General features: G+C 44.1%; 1 protein-coding gene across 1 annotated transcript in view; it reads right to left on the reverse strand.

Moving 5' to 3' along the window:
- Nucleotides 1-1,149: 1,149 nt before the first annotated feature.
- Nucleotides 1,150-20,931, reverse strand: part of HS3ST3A1 (heparan sulfate-glucosamine 3-sulfotransferase 3A1) — a 90,740-nt gene continuing 70,958 nt past the window's right edge. Inside the window, exon 2 of the mRNA XM_068530750.1 lies at nt 1,150-1,771. Coding sequence (XP_068386851.1) covers nt 1,150-1,771 — 622 coding nt within the window. The remainder of the gene's footprint in view (nt 1,772-20,931) is intronic.

Below are 20,931 nucleotides of genomic sequence, written 5' to 3' on the forward strand. Positions count from 1 at the left end.
GTTTAGAAATAAGATATTACAAAGAGAGGCAGATTTCCTTTGTTAAAAAAGAGGTTTATAAAAATGAGATTCATATTTGTAAGCTCTTACTGAAGTGGGTTTTTCTTTAAGAAAAAAAGGAAAACACAGTCAAAACAAGAATAGGTAAATTCTTCTCCTACCACACCTTGTCCTGCTTCTAGTGTGACTGGCCATCTTGTTCTCCATACAAGAATCCAATAATTATTTCTCTCAACTTCAATTGAGTCGAGATTTCCATGTCTCAGGGTGCTTTAACAACAACAACCCAAGATTGGCTCTTAAAAGATGTTGTGTCCAAGACAGAGTGGTTTCCTTGAGTACGACTGTGTAAGGTGTCTGAGTGCCATAGAGGCTAGCCTAGAACTTAGAAAGCAACAGGAAACCCTCTCTGTTGGTCCCCAGACTAGCTAACCATTTCTAAATGATGTCTGTGCCTTTCCCATTCTCACTGGAAAAAGTGGCACAAAATAGGGAACAAGTGGAAGATGAGGTTTTGTCCAGAGTCCACCATCTGGCCTCAGGACACATCACTTAACCTCCCTGAGACTCAGTTTCCTTATCTGTAAAACGGGGGTAGTAATCTCCATGCCTTATGTTATTACATCACATCTGAGTATCAGGATCAAGAAAGATACTGTATTTGAAAGCACTGTGGTAACTGGGAAGGGATGTGCAAACATACAGCATCACTAACTGGGAAAGGCGTTAAGAAAAAGTGGCGCAGGAGAAAAACTAAAGGGAGAAAAACACAAGGGCAGACATCAGTCTTATCCGGGCTTTGCTAAAAAGAGAGAGAGAGAGCACGAGCTATACCCTCAGGATTTTCTTTAAGTGTTAATGGCAACTGATGCTCATACTTCATAACTGTGCATATAAGACGTGAACTGAAAATGGAAAATGGAGAGAATTTAGATGCGTGCGGGTTTCCTTTTTTGTTTATCCAAATGTTTGCGCGCGCAGTTGTACATGACGGTGAGGGCGGAGGCGAGAACAATCTCTTTAACATTCATGGAAAAAAAATACTGAAACATATCAGCAGCGCAAATATTAAACTGCCTCTTCTCTACCGATTGGTAAAAAAAATATATTATCTTCTGATATTTTTTTTTTTCTTTTTAAATTATAAGGTTATCCGTCCCAGCCGAAGTCGTGGCCCGTCATCTGGTAGAACTTGCGGTTGAAGGGCCGGTAGAAGTCGCGCAGCCGCCGCAGGACCTGGCCGTCGATCTCGGGGTGGGGTCTGCCCTTGGTCTTGCCCAGGCAGTGAGGGCGGCCGCTGCCCTCGGCCTTCTTGAGGCAGGGGAAGCCCTTGGTCTGGTTGAAGTAGAAGTGCTTGTCGGAGATGATGCGCTTGAGGCCCAGGAAGTCCTGCACGCGGCCCAGCTCGCCGGCCGGGTCGCGCACCAGCCGCTCGCCGCTCACGAAGAGCAGCTGCCGGGCGGGGAAGTGGCGCAGCCAGCGCTCCAGGTGCTCGGCGTACAGGCCGATCTGGATGGCGCTCCACGCCCGGTCCACGAGGCCCGCCGTCCGGTTCCTGAAGGCCAGGCTCTCGAAGCTGGGGATGTCGGGCCGCTTGGACAGCGTCTGCGTGTAGTCCGAGACGGCCCTGGTCACCGGGTCCCGCACCACCACCAGGAGCTTGGTGTCCTTGGACATGGCCGAGATGCGCGCGGGCGCCTCGCGCGTCACGAAGTAGCTGGGCGTCTTCTCCATGGTGATCTGCCCCTCCAGGGTCCTCGGCATCAGGTCCCTGGGCGGAGCAGAAAGGCACGTTAGAGCCTGAAGACTGAGCGCCTGCCTTCCCCTGATGGCCACCGCGAGCTCCTTCCCGGGAGAGGGGTGGGGGGGGGTGGGGTCTTACAGACCCGGAGCCTGAGTTGAGGTACCGACCGCTCCACTTAATAGACGTGTGACCGTGATCGCGGAGAAGTCGCACAGACGCAAGGCTGTGCACCCCTGGTTCCTCGTGGATGCACTTAATGGGAAATAATAATACTACCGACCTCCTACGGTTGTTGTGATGATTAAGCGTATTAATATACCTCAACAGCTTAGAAAAGTGCCTGGTATAGAATAAGCGCTGTGTAATTTTTATTTTGTATAATTATCAACCCACAAGGCTGTAAGAAAATAACCTTGATCAAATTCTTTAGGTGAATTAGGATAGTGTCATAAACACAATTATATGACTATGGGATGGTGTTAAAATACCCTGAGCCCTTTCTGTAGTTTTCTAACAAACAAAGCAATTACAGTCAACATAATACCATTGCATAGTACACAAAATACTTCTCTCTATAATTCCTGAATTTTCCTGTAACAAACAAGACATGAAATAATCCATCTTTTATCTAATAATTTGAAATGCCATCCTTCCAGTAGTCTAAATATCTTGGTTCCTCTTTCCATTGGCCCAGTTATCACATTATGGTATATTTTCATGTACATCAAAGTAAATTCTGACTCTGTTGTTCAAAACGTTCTTAATGATTCTTGTCTGTTTATTCTTCCAGATGAATGTTAGAATCACTTTGTCATGTGGAAAAAAAAAATCCTGTTGGAGTCTTGATGGAGCAGAGATTGCTACCTAGTTCAAGCATGCGTTCCTGCTGAGAAGTGATGGGTCTCGAAGCCAGTCCAAAAGCGTAAGCAGGAGAGATAAAACCTATTTATTCTTCCAAAAGTGTACTGCCATTAAAGCCACTATTTATGATATATGTGAAATACACATTATATATATATATATATATATATATATATATATATATATATATTCTAATTTTAAGGCACCGTCTTTCTAATTCCAAGTTTTATAAGAAATAGACATTGTTCAAATCAATATTAGATAAATGTATTTGGGAGATTTATTGCAATGACAAAATGTATTTTGTCCTTTGATCCACTGATCCAAACTGATAAATAACCTAATATTAGATCCACTTTTATTCCTGGAATAAACCCTATTTGATCATGGTATATTATTCTTTCAATATAGTCCTAGACTTGATTCATCATTATTTTGCTTTGGATTTCTCATCCATATTCATTAATGAGATGTTCCTTAGTTTTTCTTTTGATCAACAGCTTAATCAATTGTGAGAACATGAATTATTCCACAGATAAAATGAGTTGAGAAATGTTTCATGTTTTTCTATATCCTAGAGAAGTTTCAATAGCAAAATAATTTTCTATCCCTTCAAAATTTGATGGGTCACCTACAAAGCCACCTACTACTGGTACTTTTGGGGTAGAGGTTAAGAAAGGGATTAGAATCTTCAAGTATCTTTTCAGTTTCTTCTGTGGTTATTGTTTTTTGTAATACTCTGCTTCATCTTGTGTCAATTTTGGCAATTAGTATTTTTCTAAATGAATTACTTTGAAGTTTATCTCAGACATCATATCAACTGGTTCATAAACAATCTGGTGCCCATCTGCATTAACCCGGCACAGATTCCTCAACAGCTGTGGCCATAAGCCACTGATGCTGTGTTAGTTTAATGACACAGGTTTTCTCACACTTTTGCCTTCTTTGATATTTCAGTCAGGTTATCTTTACTTTTTTTTTGGAGGGGGAAATGATAATTAGACATCTCATTTCTGTTGCTTTTTTCTTTGTTGTTTTAAAAATCTGCAATTCCTTTTTCAAAAGAACTTTTAATGTGTGCCCATTCCCCATTTCTTAAAAATGCCTGAAGGTCTGGGTAGGATAAAGCGAAGACCAGGGAGGTCAGTGTTGACACAGGGGAGACACAGACTGTCTTTACTGCCGACGCAATGCTGGAGCCACCGTGTGACATGAATTCACAGATTTCACCACTGTATATACATATACATACACACTATATATATATATATATATATATATATATATATATATATATATATTCCCTTCATGGAACTGAGAAATGGGCTAGACCAACCTACTTTGGAAGGTTAGTTACACTTTTATAAGATGAGCCCGGAGATCTATCCAGAAACTGTTGTTGGACTGTCTCCGGGAAGAAAATTGGCTGAAAGGTATGACAAAGTTTTGGACTGTAAAAGCAAACGTCAAGCATCCCTGAAACTATAAGAAGGAGTATTTGGTGATTTTTTTAAAAAGTCAGCATTCTTGCCTCTTTCCCTATCATCTCTGACTTTTAACCACTCGACCTCATATTTCGGCCAGTACGACAGAGATAATAACATGCTTCACGTGGGAGCTACTGGCTGGTAATCTCAGCTTTCCTGCCCTCCGGCCCTGGGGCAAAGCGCAGACTCCGCAGTAGCCTTTCAGCAGAGATTAAAGCTGCAGAATGTGCCGTCCCAGAGGAAATGTTACCAATATCTCTGAAAAAAAGAAACCATATTTTAAATTATCTCAATAGAGTAGGAAAAAGAGCTCTCCAAAATAGGAGGAGTTTGAAGAGGAAACAGCTAAAATAGGATTTCAGAGGAAAAACACATTAATTACTGTCATCTACAGGACGAGGAAAGCTGACGGGTTTAGCATCCCCATTGGGATGGGGAGTCCGGGTTAACTATGAACTCTCTGCAATCTACTTTCTTCAAAAACAAAGACGTGCAAGTGTAAATAAATCCTCAATGAGGCTTACGTTGTAGAGCACAGACAGTTGTTTGGTAAAAGGATTCACAACAGAATTCCTTAAATAGCAATCTCCCTTTTAAATTCTACATTCATTTTCTTATTGCGATTTGAATTTTAATGTTCAGAAAAGAGCTCCTCTATCACATAAAACAAAATGCACATGTACTTTGGAATATTGTATTTCGAGGTGTTTAGGCAAACTTAGAAATCTTCCTTCCTTACCAGAGTGAGGCATGTACTGTGACTGCTCTGTGCAGGGCTCGGCCTGGGATGGGCAATCAAAGAGCCGTCCCAGTACGATGAGAGCTTTGCAGAAACGCCAGGCATGCGAGGGGAGCGGAAAGGTGTACGCAATGAGAAGACATTTGAGGTTTGTCTAAAGACAGGACAAGCTGGGGTGGAGGGTGAGAAATTCCACTGAACGATGGGAAGGGGAGGTCCTAGGATGCCTTAATTTCCAGGCAGACAGTATTGGCTAGTCCATTCACTTCTCCGTAGTGAAAAGAATTTGGAGACATTTATAGTAAGTATGGGGGAGGAGAAATGGGTAGAAACTAGAATAATAAAGAAAAATTAGAGACGCTTATTTGTTTTCTCCTGAAGATGACAAGGAGGAGAAGGGGTTTTACAAGCAAATGAACGATTATTACCAGGTGTGTCCCACACATTTGTTCTTTGTCCCCAAAGAACAAAAGGAGAATTCACCATAGCCAAAAAGTAGAAGCAACACAAATATCCATAGAGGGCTGAATGGGCAGGCAAAATGTGATCTATCCATGCAGTGGGATATTATTCAGCCTTAAAAGAGGAACAGAATTCTGACACCTGCTGCAACGTGGATGAACCTTGAGGACTTTATGCTGAGTGAAATAGCCAGACACAGAAGGACACATACTGTGTGATTCCACTTGTATGAGGTCCCTAGAGGAGCCGAATTCACAGAGACAGAAAGTAAGATAGTGATCGCCAGGGCCTGGGGGTGGGGGGATGAGGAGTTCGTATTTGATGGGGACAGAGTTTTCGTTTTTTGAGATGAAAAGGGTTCTGGAGGGTGATTACTCAGCACCGTAAATGTACTTACCGCTGTTGACCTGGACACATAAGAATGGTTAAGATGGTAAATATTATGTTATGTCTATTTTACCCTGATTTATTAAAAAGAGAACTCACCCAGAGGGCAAAGACTTCAAATTGCAGCGATAGGCTTGAATTAGATAAATGAGTCTTTTTGGCTTTGCAGGTAATTAAACACTAGCATGAGGTACCTGAAGAAGATGGTGGCCTTGCTTTCCTCTTGCAGGACCAAAGGGGAATATAATCATGATGAGATTTTATGGAGCTGAGATCAGAAATGTTCGTGGCCTGTGTCATTTCTCATTTCCTTTTGGTTTACCTTTTTGTTTACCCTTTTGTTTATAGCGCTTCTGATTTTTTAACTGCCAGAGGGGTGACCACGCGCTACTCATAACCTTTCCAATCTCGCCAGAAAAATCAAGCCAAGAGCTTGGGAAATCTGGATTGTAACAAAGTGTCAGCACGACAATTTCTACAAGGAACACCCCGAAGCACTGCTCTTAAGAAAGTGACGCCTGGTGTACAGAATTCCCAGCAGTCGGGAGAACCCCATTCTGTCCGGATGACTCGGGTCCAGAGGAGATCAGAGACCCCCGGGCGTGTTCCTGGGCCGTCCACACACCTGCTCGCTTGAGGCCTCCTGCTGAGGGCGTTCAGATGGTGAGGAGGCTGACGTGCGAGTTGTGAGCTGGCGAAGTGAATTCTCTGCAAGGACAGCGGCTGGCTGCTTCTGGTGGGAGAGGTGAGCTTGGCGTCTCAGGGGCACCCGTCTCCTCCCGTGTGTGTGTGTGAGTGTGTATGTGTGTGTATGTGTGTGTGCGCGCGCGCATGTGTGTCTATGGGGGTGTGTGTGTGGTGCACTTGTGCCAAGAGGGACGCTGTTTGGTACCACTGCCATCTGATTCATGACACTGTGTCACCTCAGTGTCCCGGGGAATTCATTTGGGGGTCTGATCAGTCCCACGGGGCTGGGTTGGGTCTCCGTGGGCCTCGAGTTATTTGAGCAGTTGTCTGTCCACTGCTGGGGAAAGGTTAAGGCCTAGTAGGAACATGATAGACCAGCCAAATAGCTTCTTTTCTACTCAAACCCTAAATCAAGTGAGTAGTTGATGGTGGGGGTAGCAAGATGACCCACAGGATCCCCCCCACCGCAGCGCTGATAGGCCACTGACAGTCCCAGAGGCAAGGCCTCCCTTGGGACAAAATGCCACTGCCCTTGAAACGGAGCAGGAACCTGTGGTCCTTCCCCCCCATGTCCTCAGCCTGCCTTTTGCCCATGGAAAAACTTTAGCCAAAGAATAAGTTTAATCAGGAAAGTGAGAAAATGCAGAAGCAGAGAAAAGTGGTCGAACAGAACAAAATAGTTAACACTTTAGTCAGTAAGCAAAGTCAAGGACCTTCCCAAGGGCTATAGGTAATATTCTGAGCCGTATCCTGGGAGCTGTGGACACTGAAACCCCAGCAGGTAGGAGACGTTAACTACATTACAACCAGGCTGTAGCCATGACATGAGCTGCCACGATTCTGAGAACCGGCCTCAAGGCAATGGGGACAAGCCGACCCTGGAACTGCAGATTAGCTGTACCTGCAGCAATCAAGAAGACGCTGGTCAGACCACCGTCCCTCCGCCTATAAAAGCTCTTGCCCCCAGTTGTGGGTTGGGGGAATCAGCCTCTGCCCTGCCCGCCGGTTGCCGGCCTCCGAAGTAACGCAACCTTTCCTTCCCACGACTTGCTCCTGGACTGGGTTTTGAGCAGCCAGCAGCCGGGCCCCATTTCGGGAACACCCCGGCCCCGCGCGCACCTGCCCCACCTCCGCGGCCAGGGGCGCCACCCAGAGGCAGCCCCCGATGGCACGCCACAGCCCAGTCTCCGTGCATACAGCACACTGGAGAACGTATAAACAAGGAAGCCACCGCATACGTCTCGCCCTTCGTATCCACTGGGGCCGTTTCCCCTGCCCTCCTGTTGTCGTCCTGCCCCACCCTCCCACTGGAACTGCCACTGGCCCCCTCTCTATAGGTGCTTCCACCTAAAAAATTACCCTTCCCCCTTGTATTTTTAATAAATGGTGTTTGGTCAATTAGGTATTCATACAGAAAAATAAATCTGGACCTCTCCTCTTACCATATACAAAAATCAACTCCAGATGGCTTGCAGATATACAGGTGAATATGGTCAAATAGTAAAACTTTTGGAAGGAAACCTAGAAGAGCATCTTCTCATCAACACAATGTTCACATACACAGCCAGTCACAAAAATGTATATACCAGATGGTTTCGCAAAACCCACCTGTAGTGTTAGATGTCAGGACAGCCGTTGCCTTTGTGGAGGGGGGTGCTTAGTGACCAAAAGGGGCCACAGGGGGCTTCTGGAAAGTCAGGAATATCCCAGTGCAGGACCTGGGTGCTGGTTTCACAAGTGTATCCACCTTGTGAAAAGTCACTGAGTTGTATGCCAGGATCTGTGTCCTTTTCTGAGTGGTGCTATACTTCAATAAAAAGTTTATGGCACTTATAAAAAAATAAATGGACCAATTTTCCATAATTCTCCAAGGAACACATGGATTTCAAACAAGGGCATTTGCTAAAGCAGCTACATCTCCAGTTTGTGGAGGTTTAGGTCATAAAGGGAAAGGAATTGAGCTCCCATTTCTAGGAACCAGTGGTCCTCTTAGTGACCTCTTGCCCCACACCCCAGGTAAGTATCAGAACAGGAGCTGCCTGGCCTCTGCCCCAAACGAGATTCTCCCGGCGCTAAAAGCACTACCGGATTCACGTTATCATGGAAGATGTGTCTCTAAGGTGTGGACACAAGCAGAGGTATCTGAAGAATATGTTACGCTTGCAAAACATTTCATCAATGGTTTTCTCCCTTAAGATAGGCATTATGCTCCCCAATTTTTCTGATGAAGAAGCTGAAATTCAGGGAGGGAAACCTGCAGGTGCAAGTTCCCCCAGTCAGTATATGGAAGGTGACGGAGGTCCTCCCAGTGCCTACGGCCAGGTTATTTCTGTTGCATCGGATGAGAGGAAGTCAGCAGACAAGAGGGATGGGAAAAGGGTATGCCAGAGGTGACTTGGATGGAGCCAGTTGGACGGAAGGAGAACCCAAGGACGTGTGAAACTCACCCAGAGGGTAGCTGTGAAGAGCCTGAAAGGCCCAGACTCTGAATTGAACACAGATGAAGAAATTTGTTTGAAACAGGGGAACTGTATGAAATTAGACTGAACAGGTGAGTGTGTGACTAGTGTCAGTGGTAGATTAAATCTGACTCGGAGCACAAGTCAGGACGGATCAGGAAACTCGTGCAGGTAGTTAGATATTCTGCAAGGCTCCTCCGGTGTAATCCAGGGCTTGAGGAGCTGAAGACCTGGGTTAGGGGCTGATAGTGAGAGAGGAAAAGGTGGTGAGAACGAGAGGAACGTTGATAGGAGAACGGAGGAGGCTGCACAGCTGACTTATGGACGGAACACGTTTTCAAAGAAGATCCCAAAGTTTTACAGGTTGAAAATTATAGAAATTTTACTTTAAGAAACCCCCAAAACAGTTCCTTTCAAGAAAGAAGTAGGGCCCCCTTCCTCTTAAAAAAGGGGGAAAAAGTGTAAGTTTCTCCTTCAGTAGAGTTGAGGCTAATTTTTTTAATACATTTATTTATTTATTTATTTATTTATTTTAATTTTTGGCTGCGTTGGGTCTTCGTTGCCGCGCGCGGGCTTTCTCTAGTTGTGGCAAGCGGGGGCTACTCTTCATTGCGGTGTGCAGGCTTCTCGTTGAGGTGGCTTCTCTCGTTGTGGAGCACAGGCTCTAGGCGCGTGGACTTCAGTAGTTGTGGCACGCAGGCTCAGTAGTTGTGGCTCGCGGGCTCTAGAGCACAGGCTCAGTAGTTGTGGTTCGCGGGCTCTAGAGCGCAGGCTCGGGCTCTAGAGCACAGGCTCAGTAGTTGTGGCTCGCGGGCTCTAGAGCACAGGCTCAGTAGTTGTGGCTCGCGGGCTCTAGAGCGCAGGCTCGGCCTCTAGAGCACAGGCTCAGTAGTTGTGGTTCGCGGGCTCTAGAGCGCAGGCTCAGTAGTTGTGGCGCACGGGCCTAGTTGCTCCGCGGCATGTGGGATCTTCCCAGACCAGGGCTCGAACCCGTGTCCCCTGCATTGGCAGGTAGATTCTTAACCACTGTGCCACCAGGGAAGCCCAAGGCTAATTTTTTAAGTTAAGATTTCTGCCTAAGAATTCTAATGGAGACAAAAGACAACACATGATTGGCTTTATCCCAAAATATGGCTCAGATGGATCACATATTTCCATGAAGAAACCACAGTTTTATGGGAAACTCAAAACTGGGAAGAGAAATGTGGATTCAGTCTTGATTCTGATGTTAAAAGCTGTGTGATCTTGAGCAGGTCACTTAACTTCTCTGGGCCTTGGTTTCTTCATAAGCAAAATAAGACCACCGTCCTCCACGTCTCGAAGGCCGTCCCACCTCTCAGGTCCCATGCAGATTCAGGGCTTTCACTCCTTAGTAACTTGTCAAATTCAAAGTTCTGCACAGCCTCACACTTGCTGCTCTGTTCTGAAGTGTGACTCCACCAATCAAATAAAAAAGATGTGTGTAAATCATTAAGCAGGGCAGTTCTGCATCAACAGAATTGATTTCAAAATCAATGAGGTCGGAAAGAATGCGGCTCCCGTAACAGATGCCTAGGGAAAGTGCTCAGGCTGGTTCAGACGAAGGCTGTAGTGGCATGTCCCTCATGCCTGGAGCTACCAGAAAGACCAACAAGTCCACCAGCTGAGTGCTCTCACTGCCTTTAAGAGGGCAGGGATGAAGGAGACCCATCTCTGTCCCATGCGTCCTCTGTGCCCAAAACATCAAAACAAGATGTCACTGCTAGAAGGTGAGGTTCCCAGATACGGCACTGTTACCAATAACACATACAGGGCAGACAAGATTTCAATCCAAGTGTCCTAGGAAGAACATGATGAAGACAGAAGCAAATGAGCACTTACTAAGCGTTTACCATAGGCCAAGATCTGATGTATTCGTTCCTGTGTCTCACAACAGCAAAAAGCTAGAATTACTGGCATAATTTCTCAGGTGAGATAATAGACTCAGAGAGGTAACGTGAGTTGCCCAAAGACACACAGCAATGAGTGAAAGGGACAGAATGAAAAGCCAGGTCTATTCTGCTCTAAAGCACACGCTCCTTCCACCGTCCCAGACACCCAGGCAACGTCAGCAAGAGCCTTTGGGTGGATGGTGTAGCCATCTTTGACGTTCTGTCAAAACATAGGAATGTTAAATGCACTACTTCCCTATTCATCCCAGAGTGTAACTCATTGGAATCTTGCGAACAGGTAATAGACATAACATGTTTTTCAAAGGCCTTCTTCTGTAAGAGAAGGACCTGAGTGGTAAGGCAAAGGTAATTTACCTGGAGAAATAAATAAATCTGGCCGTGTACACATACAGTTTTTTTTTTTTTTTTTTTTTTTAAGTCTCTGCAACCAAAGAGAACCATGTGTCTGTTTTTGGAAGCCTCCAGCAAAAGCAGAAAATTCGAGGGGAAACATGCTCTTTTCACGGCCACGGCATGAAGGTGGTTCCCGGGGGCCCTGGTGGCGTGAGCCTGGAGCAGAGGAAGCAAAGCAAACTCCGGCGCTGTCGGGCCTGCGTCCCTGGGGCCAAGGCCCAGCCACATCGATATTTCTTTTCCTGCTGTTGTTATGTGGGACTCCCCTTCCCCACCCCCCACCCCCCCCCCCCCGCCCCCAGCCGCCAAACGTGCCTTGTGAGGCTGGAAAGAAAACTCTCTTTCATTGTTTTTTTGAGTTGGCTTCTGTGGGAGAGGAAGACGTATTGTTTTTGAACCAGCTCCCACACTGACCGAATCTGGATGCGCAGATCTAATAAGCAAACTGTCGTCAAGATAGTCAAGCATCAGACTTAAAGGCTGGTACGTTTCCCAGTGCCCTTGATGGCAGGTTCCTTCTAAACCTCTGAACAGTCAAGTTAAAGAGACAGAAAGGCATGGTTCTCACCCTTCCCAGGCTTAATTACAAAGGAAACAAGCTTATTTCAAGAAAGCAACGCAATGTTCCTTGGCACTGAGAGGAGAAGAGAAAAGTCAAGAATTCTTGGTTGATAATTTGGGGTGACCCATGAAAGGGCAGGAAACACATCTCTCAGGTCAGAAAGAAGGGCAGCCCTGAAAGGGAAGGGGCAAGGGTTATCTGGGATCATAAATTCAAGCAAGAATCCTTGATGTTTGTGTGGGACCTCAGAGTTTCCCAAGCAATTTCACAATTTTTCTCATTTGTGGGCTCTTAGGAAGTATAAAAATAGACCAGTAACTTACAAGGCTCGTCGCTTCACCCTCTGATTTTCTCCTTCTAAGTTTACTTCATTGGGAAACTCATGTATTCGTAAGATTTAAAATATCATTTCTAACCTTGTTTACAGCGTCCCAAACTCTGTTTTAAAATAGTGTCTGGCTCTTGGGAACAGATGAGCTTCTCCCAAAGTCCTAACAAAATATCAAAGAATATCCAGAAGGAAAGCCCTAACACCCTTAAAAACTGAAATTCACAGACCCGCTAATAATAATGGCAGAATCTATAAGAAAATCAGAGCCTAAGAAAGCACCTAGAAAAAGATAGGAACTTGCCACTTGTCCACAGTGGGTCTGCCTCTGGATGTCAGATGTTCTTTATGCATCAAGCTAGAAAGGGACAATTATTATTCTACCCAGATGCGAAGAATTCAACACTGCACTACCCAGAGAGGAAGCATCTACCTCCTCAACTTCTGCACCCTGTGTGCTACCGATGCCTCACGCTAGCTCTGGCCCTGGTAGAGACCTACACTCTGAAAGGTATTAGCAAAATGTTTTAGAATTTGAGGGTAAAGAAAGTATTTCATAGGCGTTCACACAGAAAGGCAAACCAAAGAGCAAAATAACTAGGCTGTGACGAATGAAGGTGAGGGAGGGGGAGCTTGGCCCTGACTTCAGTAATAAGGGCCCAGAGCTTATAAAGATGAAAGAGAACGAGACCTTTCGACTGAGCTCAGTTTTATTTCATTGAAAGTAGTATCCAAATACCATCTTCAGATATGCAGTGATTCCGAACACTTGGCATCTAGGCAAGCTTGAGAAAAGTGCAACCTTGAGGTTTCATTTCAACTGAACAACAGATAGAGCAAAATGAAAAGCTTGCGTGTTCAAGGAACGGAGGGGACATCTAAATTCAGTTTGAATAGAAACGTCTTGGGCTTCCCTGGTGGCGCAGTGGTTGAGAGTCTGCCTGCCAATGCAGGGGACACGGGTTCGAGCCCTGGTCTGGGAGGATCCCACAGGCCGCGGAGCAGCTAGGCCCGTGAGCCACAATTACTGAGCCTGCGCGTCTGGAGCCTGTGCTCCGCAACAAGAGAGGCCGCGATAATGAGAGGCCCGCGCGGCGCGATGAAGAGTGGCCCCCACTTGCCACAACTAGAGAAAAGCCCTCGCACAGAAACGAAGACCCAAAACAGCCATAAATAAATAAAAATTAAAAAAAAAAAAATGACCATAGAAAACAAGAGATAAACTGAGATTAAATTGGTCACGATCTAGAGCCTGAAAAATATTTAGAAACCCTTAGAAGTGTGTGTGTGTGTGTATGAGAGACAGAAGAGATCAAGAGTGAATGAGCTGGAGAAAGTAAGTCAGACAGACAAAGACAAATAACCATATGATATCACTTACATGTGGAATCTAAAAAAATAATGATACAAATGAACTTATTCCCAAAGCAGAAACAGACTCACAGACACAGAAAACAAACTTATGGTTACCAAAGGGGAAACATGGTGGGGGGATAAATCAGGAATTTGGGAGGAACATATATGCACTACTATATATAAAATAGATAATCGACGAGGACCTACTGTATAGCACAGGGAACTCTACTCAATACTCTGTAATAACCTATGTGGGGAAGGAATTTGAAAAAAGAATAGATACATGAATCACTTTGCCGTACACCTGAAACTAACCCAACACCGTAAATCAGCTCTACTCCAATAGAAAATAAAAGCTAACAAAACAAAAGCACGAGCTGGAGAAGAGGAAGCCGGTGTACTGGGCTGCCATGTAGGGCAGCGTCGCTGAGAACTGGGAGGGTCTCAGAAGCCCCCGACCCAGCCCCGTGGTTTCACAGAGGCAGGAAGTTCTGAAAAGACGTGCAGCCAGATGGACCCGAGGCTTGGCTTAACTCTGGTCTCCTGAGCCCTGGTTCACTGTTCTTTCCACGATACAGAATTCTTCTCCAGTTCTAGAAATCCGGCATGCTCGGGGTTTGACCACCTTGAAGTTTCAGCTCCCTAAAACATAAAGTTCATCCCTGCAGGGGAAATTCCCTCATGGTACTTTTGAGGCAGGAAAGGTGCATTAAACACGAGCCCTAATTAAAGGGAGGATTGACTGTCCTTCATCCTAGCTGGTACTTTTTTTTTTTTTTTAAACATCTTTATTGGAGTATAATTACTTTACAATGGTGTGTTAGTTTCTGCTTTATAACAAAGTGAATCAGTTATACATACACATATGTTCCCATATCTCTTCCCTCTTGCGTCTCCCTCCCTCCCACCCTCCCTATCCCACCCCTCTAGGTGGTCACAGAGCACCGAGCTGATCTCCCTGTGCTATGCGGCTGCTACCACCCTGAACGCGCCCGATCTCGTCTAGCTGGTACTTTTAAGCGCGTTCTAAGATCGACAATCCAGAGGGGATGTGGAATTCCTCATCAGAGTGGGCGGGGCCCAGGTCGGGGTTGGCGGGCAGCTCTCCCGGCTCTGCAGCCACGACCCGCACACCCCCCGGCTCGGCGCATCTTGCCTCCTGACGGGTTTTTATAAACGACTGGTGTGAGAGCTGCGCTATCAGCTTCTGTGCCACTGTGGGTGGGGCCCTCTCATCAGCCTGGAATCATCAGGTTTTTGCACACACGGCGCTGCAGATGAAGGAAGAACCGTGCTTTCCTGGCCTGAGGTCGACAATCTAAGGACGGTGAGGCAGCTGAGAGACAGGCCGAGGGCGTGATGAGGAAAACCCTGCCATTTTAGAAGGTTCTTTGTTACATTTTGACAATGGTGCATTTTTTGTTTTGGTTTCCTTGATTTTTTTGTTGGTTGGTTGGTTGGTAGGTTCTGGACACACAGAGTGGGTGCTTATCGATATGTCTTTAAAGTTTAAAACAGGAAAAGTGACGTGAAGCTATTATTTTGCAGGGTCTGGGGCCCCGGCCTGCCAGGATGTTCTTTCTAAAGTTCGCCATCAGGACTCTGCCATCAGCATCCCTGGGTTTGAACAACAGAAAACGACCCACATCCTGCCTCACTAACAGAACTTCCAAAATTATCTCACTCTGGTGACACAAAACAAACCTCCAAATCTATGGCGTCATCGTGAAGTGAGGCAAACGGACAAAACAAACTTCAGGAGAGCAACCGGTGAGGGTCCATTAGACCCACACCATCGGCGTAGCTGCCAGATGTGCCACCAAGAAGGGGAAAACCCTCCGAGAGGGACACAGGTGGCCCATGGGTCAAATCCAACTATTTTTGTCAGTAACGTTTTATGGACACACAGCCACGCCTGTTTGCTTACTTATTGTCTATGGCTGTTTCTGAACTTGGACAGCAGGTCAAGCAGTTGTGACAGAGACCAGATGGCCGGCAAACTCTAAAATATTTATGACCTTGACCTTTTCAGAAAATGTTTGCCAACCCCTGCTTTAGATCATTATTGCCACCAGAACAAAACTATTATAAAAATCTTGATGGTAACATACTTAGTATTTTGCTGAAATTAAGCAGGAGAAATGAATTGTACTGCAGAAGATATAATTGCTCATGATGTGTGTGTGTTTCCATTTTATTACTCACCCACACGTCACTGGTCCATCCACGGAACACCGAGCAGAGCAATAACAATCAAATCGAGTTCCCTCTGGTATTCTGCCAAAACTTTCAGACATATAAAAACAATAGACTTAAGCACATTTTTTTCTGTTTTGTTGTTACGAAGGAATATTTGTCAAAATAGGAGAATAGAATATATCATGTTTAACAGTTTATTAGCTTGATTTATCACTTTTGAAATGTTTAGATGCATGGGATGTGGGGTTTCCATGAGTAGTTTTGTCCAGGGACCTGTTAAGGGCGGATCAGAAGAGGACGTACCAGGGCTTGGAGAAGAAATCACAGAGAAGTGGAAGGCAGACAGACAAGGCTTTGGCTCCAAACACGCCTGAGGGCCTCCGGGAACTGGGCTTTCAAAAGGAAGCAATTCACAGGGACCAGGTGGTTCTCCTATGGCAGAGATGTCACAGACGTGCTGTCACTACATCTCTGTGATGGAACAGGAAGGAATCTCTCTCCTATCGGCTCAAGGAAACAAAACACCATATAGGCTGCAGGGTGAGATCATGGAGAAAAATAGCCGCTTTCCAAAAGGACTTTTTTTTTTTTTCTAATTAAAATTTTTAAAAATTTACAAATTGCACAAGTTAAAAAGAATTGCACAAAATTGCACAAATTGCACATTGTAGAAAAATGAGAAAATTCAGAGAAGCCCAAAATTCTGCTACACACGGATGTAGTATCTTGAAGTATATCCATCCAGACTATTCTATGCAATTCTTTATAACATTTGTGAAATGAGACCGTTTTGTACGTAAACCATTCTGAACTGCTTTTCTGCACTGAGGAACAGGAAATTCCTGACCTTGAATGCACATCGACTTCATTTTAAACGACTGTGCAGTAATGCATTATATGAATCGCCATAAAGTGTTTAGTGAATCCCTTGTTATTGGATACTTAGGTTGTTTCCAAAGTTAAACATTTTCATTCATGTTTAATTATTCCCTTGACGTATAAAGGAAGGTGTGTATATTTTAAAGGTTTTTGAATCATATTGCAAGCTGGTCTTCTGTAAAGATTTTTAAACTTTGTCTTTGAATTTGAATATGTTATTTTAGATATCTCAGTTCTATTTCAGTATATTAAAATATATGTCTTCTAATGCATTCATTTATACTGTGTATTATGATATTGCATAATTAATTCCAACAAACATATGGAAGTGATTTTTAAATATTTTAATACTTATGTTTTAAGCTAGTGAGCATTTTCTCATTTATTAGAAATGCTATTTTTAAAGACATTAACCTGGTTATGCATTTTTGTTTATTATTTTCTACTGAGATGCCTCTTTTCTTAGGTTTTAAGTATTTCCTTTATATTAATTTATTTATACCTTTTCTTTTATGTAGCAAATATTCTGGTTTATCCTTTCTCATTTCCTTTTTGTTCATAGTGTTTTTGATTTTTTAGGTGTTTTTAAATCTCAATCTTTTACTTTGTGACTTTTCCTTTATGATGTTTTCTAAGTAAGGTCGTCCTTAACTTTAATAAATATTAAATAAATAAGTATCCATCTTTGATTTTATTCATTTTGGAATTCATTTTAAATTATTGTTGAGGTTGACTTCTAAATATTCTTCTTTTTAAAAAATTACAGATTTTTATCCATTACTGATATGCCACCTACTTCATACACCGAATTCCTGTGTAACTTTCATTTTGTGTATTAAGTTTTTATATTCTTTTCTACGTTTATTTTGGCACTAGTAAAGCAGTCTTTTAATTATTGTAATGTTATGATACGTCTTAAATCTAACACGAAATTGCCTGTCCTATTCTTGAATATTTTTTATTAAATGTGTTTTCTTCCAAATGGACTAAAGGATTATCAAATATTTTCATCAAGTCCTCTTCTTCTCCTCACTTCCATTGGAATTGGGATTTCACAAAATGTAAGGACTAATTTAGGAAGAAATGACATTTTTCTATATTGAGTCTGTCAATCTAAGAAGATGATATGGATTTCATCAATACAGATTTTCTTTTATACTCCTCAGTAAAGCTTTTATTTTATACTTAAATTAACAAATAGTAAAATTGACATTTTCGAAGTATGATTCAATGAAATTCAGTTATATCTAGATTTGTGTAACCATGGTGACAATCAGAATGTAAAACAGTTCGATCACTTCAATACTGTGCTGTCACTTTGTAGGGTAAGGTATCCTTTCTTCACCCCTAACTCCTGGCAAACACTGAATGGTTTTCTTTCATGATAATTTTGTCTTTTTGAGAATATCTTATCCACGGAATCCTACAGTACATCACATTCCGAGACTGGCTTCTTTCACGCAGCATAAGGCCTTTGAGAGCCACTCAAGTGTTGCATGTAGCAACAGTTTGCACCTTCTCACTGAGTAGTTTTCCATTGCATGGATGGACCACAGCTTCTTTATCCAACCACGTGTTGGAAGACAAGTTGGGTTGGTTCCACTTTTCAACAATTATGAACAGAACTGCTGTGGATCTTTGGCACAGGTTTTTGTGTGAATATGTTTTTCTCTTGGTTAAATGACAAGGCGTGGGATTGCTAGGTCATCTGATAAGTAGACATTTCACTTTATAAGAAACTGCCAAACTGTTTTAAAGATTAGCTATACCAATTTGCATTCCCAAAGCAACGTATGGAGGGTTCCATTTGCTCCAATGTATTTCAGCACTTAGTATTGTCAGTTTTTTAATTTTTTGGTTTAGTCTTTCTGACAGTTATGTAGTGGTATCTCATAGTGGTTTTAATTTACATCTCCCTAAAGGCTAATGATATTGAACATCTTTTTGAACATCTTTTCATTTGCTTAATTGCCTCTTTCTTGAAATGTGTGTTAAAGCCTTTTGCCCATTTTTAAATTCGGTTGTTTATTTTCTTACCATTAAATTTTATAAGTCCTTTATATATTCTAACTAGAAGTCCTTTGTTGGATATAGTATTTGGAAATATTTTCCAAGTCTGTAGTTTGTCTTTTTTTTTTTTTTTTCATGATTACTGCACTAAATAGTAATGATTACATTTGAATACTTCTTTTTTTCCAATTTTTTTCTTTTTCTTTTTTCTTGGTGAACACATTTAAGTTCTGCTCTCTTAGCAAATTTCAATTATACAATACGCTGTTATCAACTATAGTCACACCATATGACTATAGTCACACGTTAGATCCTCAGACTTTATTCATCTTAAAAATGACAGTTTGTGGGGTCTGGGCAAGATGGCAGAAGAGTAAGACGCGGAGATCACCCTCCTTCCCACAGATACAGCAGAAATACATCTACACGTGGAACTGCTCCTACAGAACACCCACTGAATGCTGGCAGAAGACGTCAGACCTCCCAAAAGGCAAGAAACTCCCCACGTACTTGGGTAGGGCAAAAGAAAAAAGAAATAACAGAGACAAAAGAATAGGGACTGGACCTGTACCAGTGGGAGGGAGCTGTGAAGGAGGAAAGGTTTCCACGCACTAGGAAGCCCCTTCGCAGGCGGAGACTGCGGGTGGCAGAGGGGGGAAGCTTCGGAGCCACGGAGGAGGGCACAGCCACAGGGGTGCGGAGGGCAAAGCGGAGAGATTCCCGCACAGAGGCTCGGCGCCGAGCAGCACTCACCAGCCTGAGAGGCTTGTCTGCTCACCCGCCGGGGCGGGCGGGGCTGGGAGCCGAGGCTCGGGCTTCGGTCGGATCGCAGGGAGAGGACTGGGGTTGGCGGCATGAACACAGCCTGAAGGGGCTAGTGCGCCACAACTAGCCGGGAGGGAGTCCGGGAAAAGGTCTGGAGCTGCCGAACAGGCAAGAGACTTTTTCTTGCCTCTTTGTTTCGCGGTGCGCAAGGAGAGGGGATTCAGAGCGCCGCCTAAACGAGCTCCAGAGACGGGCATGAGGTGCGGCTATCAGCGCGGACCCCAGAGACAGGCATGAGACGCCAAGGCTGCTGCTGCCGCCACCAAGAAGCCTGTGTGCAAGCACAGGTCACTCTCCACACCGCCCCTCCCAGGAGCCTATGCAGCCCGCCACTGCCAGGGTCCCGTGATCCGGGGACAACTTCCCCGGGAGAACGCACAGCGCGCCTCGGGCTGGTGCAACGTCACGCCGGCCTCTGCCGCCGCAGGCTCGCCCCGCCTCCTCCGTACCCCTCCCTCCCCCCGGCCTGAGTGAGCCAGAGCCCCCGAAGCAGCTGCTCCTTTAACCCTGTCCTGTGTGAGCGAAGAACAGACGCCCTCAGGCAACCTACACGCAGAGGCGGGTCCAAATCCAAAGCTGAACCCCCGGAGCTGTACGAACAAAGAAGAGAAAGGGAAATCACTCCCAACAGCATCAGGAGCAGCAGATTAAAGCTCCACAAACAACTTGATGTACCTGCATCTGTTAAATACCTGAATAGACAACGAATCATCCCAAATTCAGGAGGTGGACTTTGGGAGCAGGATATATTAATTTTTCCACTTTTCCTCTTTTTGTGAGTGTGTATGTGTATGCTTCTGGGTGAGATTTTGTCTGTATAGCTTTGCTTTCACCATTTGTCCTAGGGTTCAGTCCGTCCGTTTTTTTTTTACTTAAAAATTTTTTTTTCTTAATAAATTTTCTCTTAATAATTTTATCCTTTTTATTTAAAAAATTAAAAAAATTTTTTCTTAATAATTTATTTTTTTATTTTAAAAAATTAAAAAAAATTTTAATAAATTTTTTCTTAATTTTTTTCTTATTTTTTATTTAAAAAAATTAAAAACTTTATTTTAAAAAATTAAAAAAAATTTTTTTTCTTCATTTTTTCTTACTTTTTATTATAATAGCTTTATTTTATTTTATTTTATTTTATCCTCTTTCTTTTTTTCTATTTTTTCTCCCTTTTATTCTGAGCCGTGTGGATGAAAGGCTCTTGGTGCTCCAGCCAGGCATCAGCGCTGTGCCTCTGAGGTGGGAGAGCCAACTTCAGGACACTGGTCCACAAGTAGACCTCCCAGCTCCATGTAATACCAAATGGCGAAAATCTCTCAGAGATCTCCATCTCAACATCAAGACCCAGCTTCACTCAACGACCAGCAAGCTACAGTGCTGGACACCCTATGCCAAACAACTAGCAAGACAGGAACACAGCCCCACCCATTAGCAGAGAGGCTGCCTAAAATCGTAATAAGGCCACAGACACCCCAAAACACACCACCAGACGTGGACGTGCCCACCAGAAAGACAAGATCCAGCCTCATCCACCAGAACACAGGCACTAGTCCCCTCCACCAGGAAGCCTACACAACCCACTGAACCAACCTTAGCCACTGGGGACAGATACCAAAAACAACGGGAAC

The sequence above is a fragment of the Eschrichtius robustus genome, chromosome 20 (assembly GCF_028021215.1).
Source record: "Eschrichtius robustus isolate mEscRob2 chromosome 20, mEscRob2.pri, whole genome shotgun sequence".
Lineage (NCBI taxonomy): Eukaryota > Metazoa > Chordata > Mammalia > Artiodactyla > Eschrichtiidae > Eschrichtius > Eschrichtius robustus.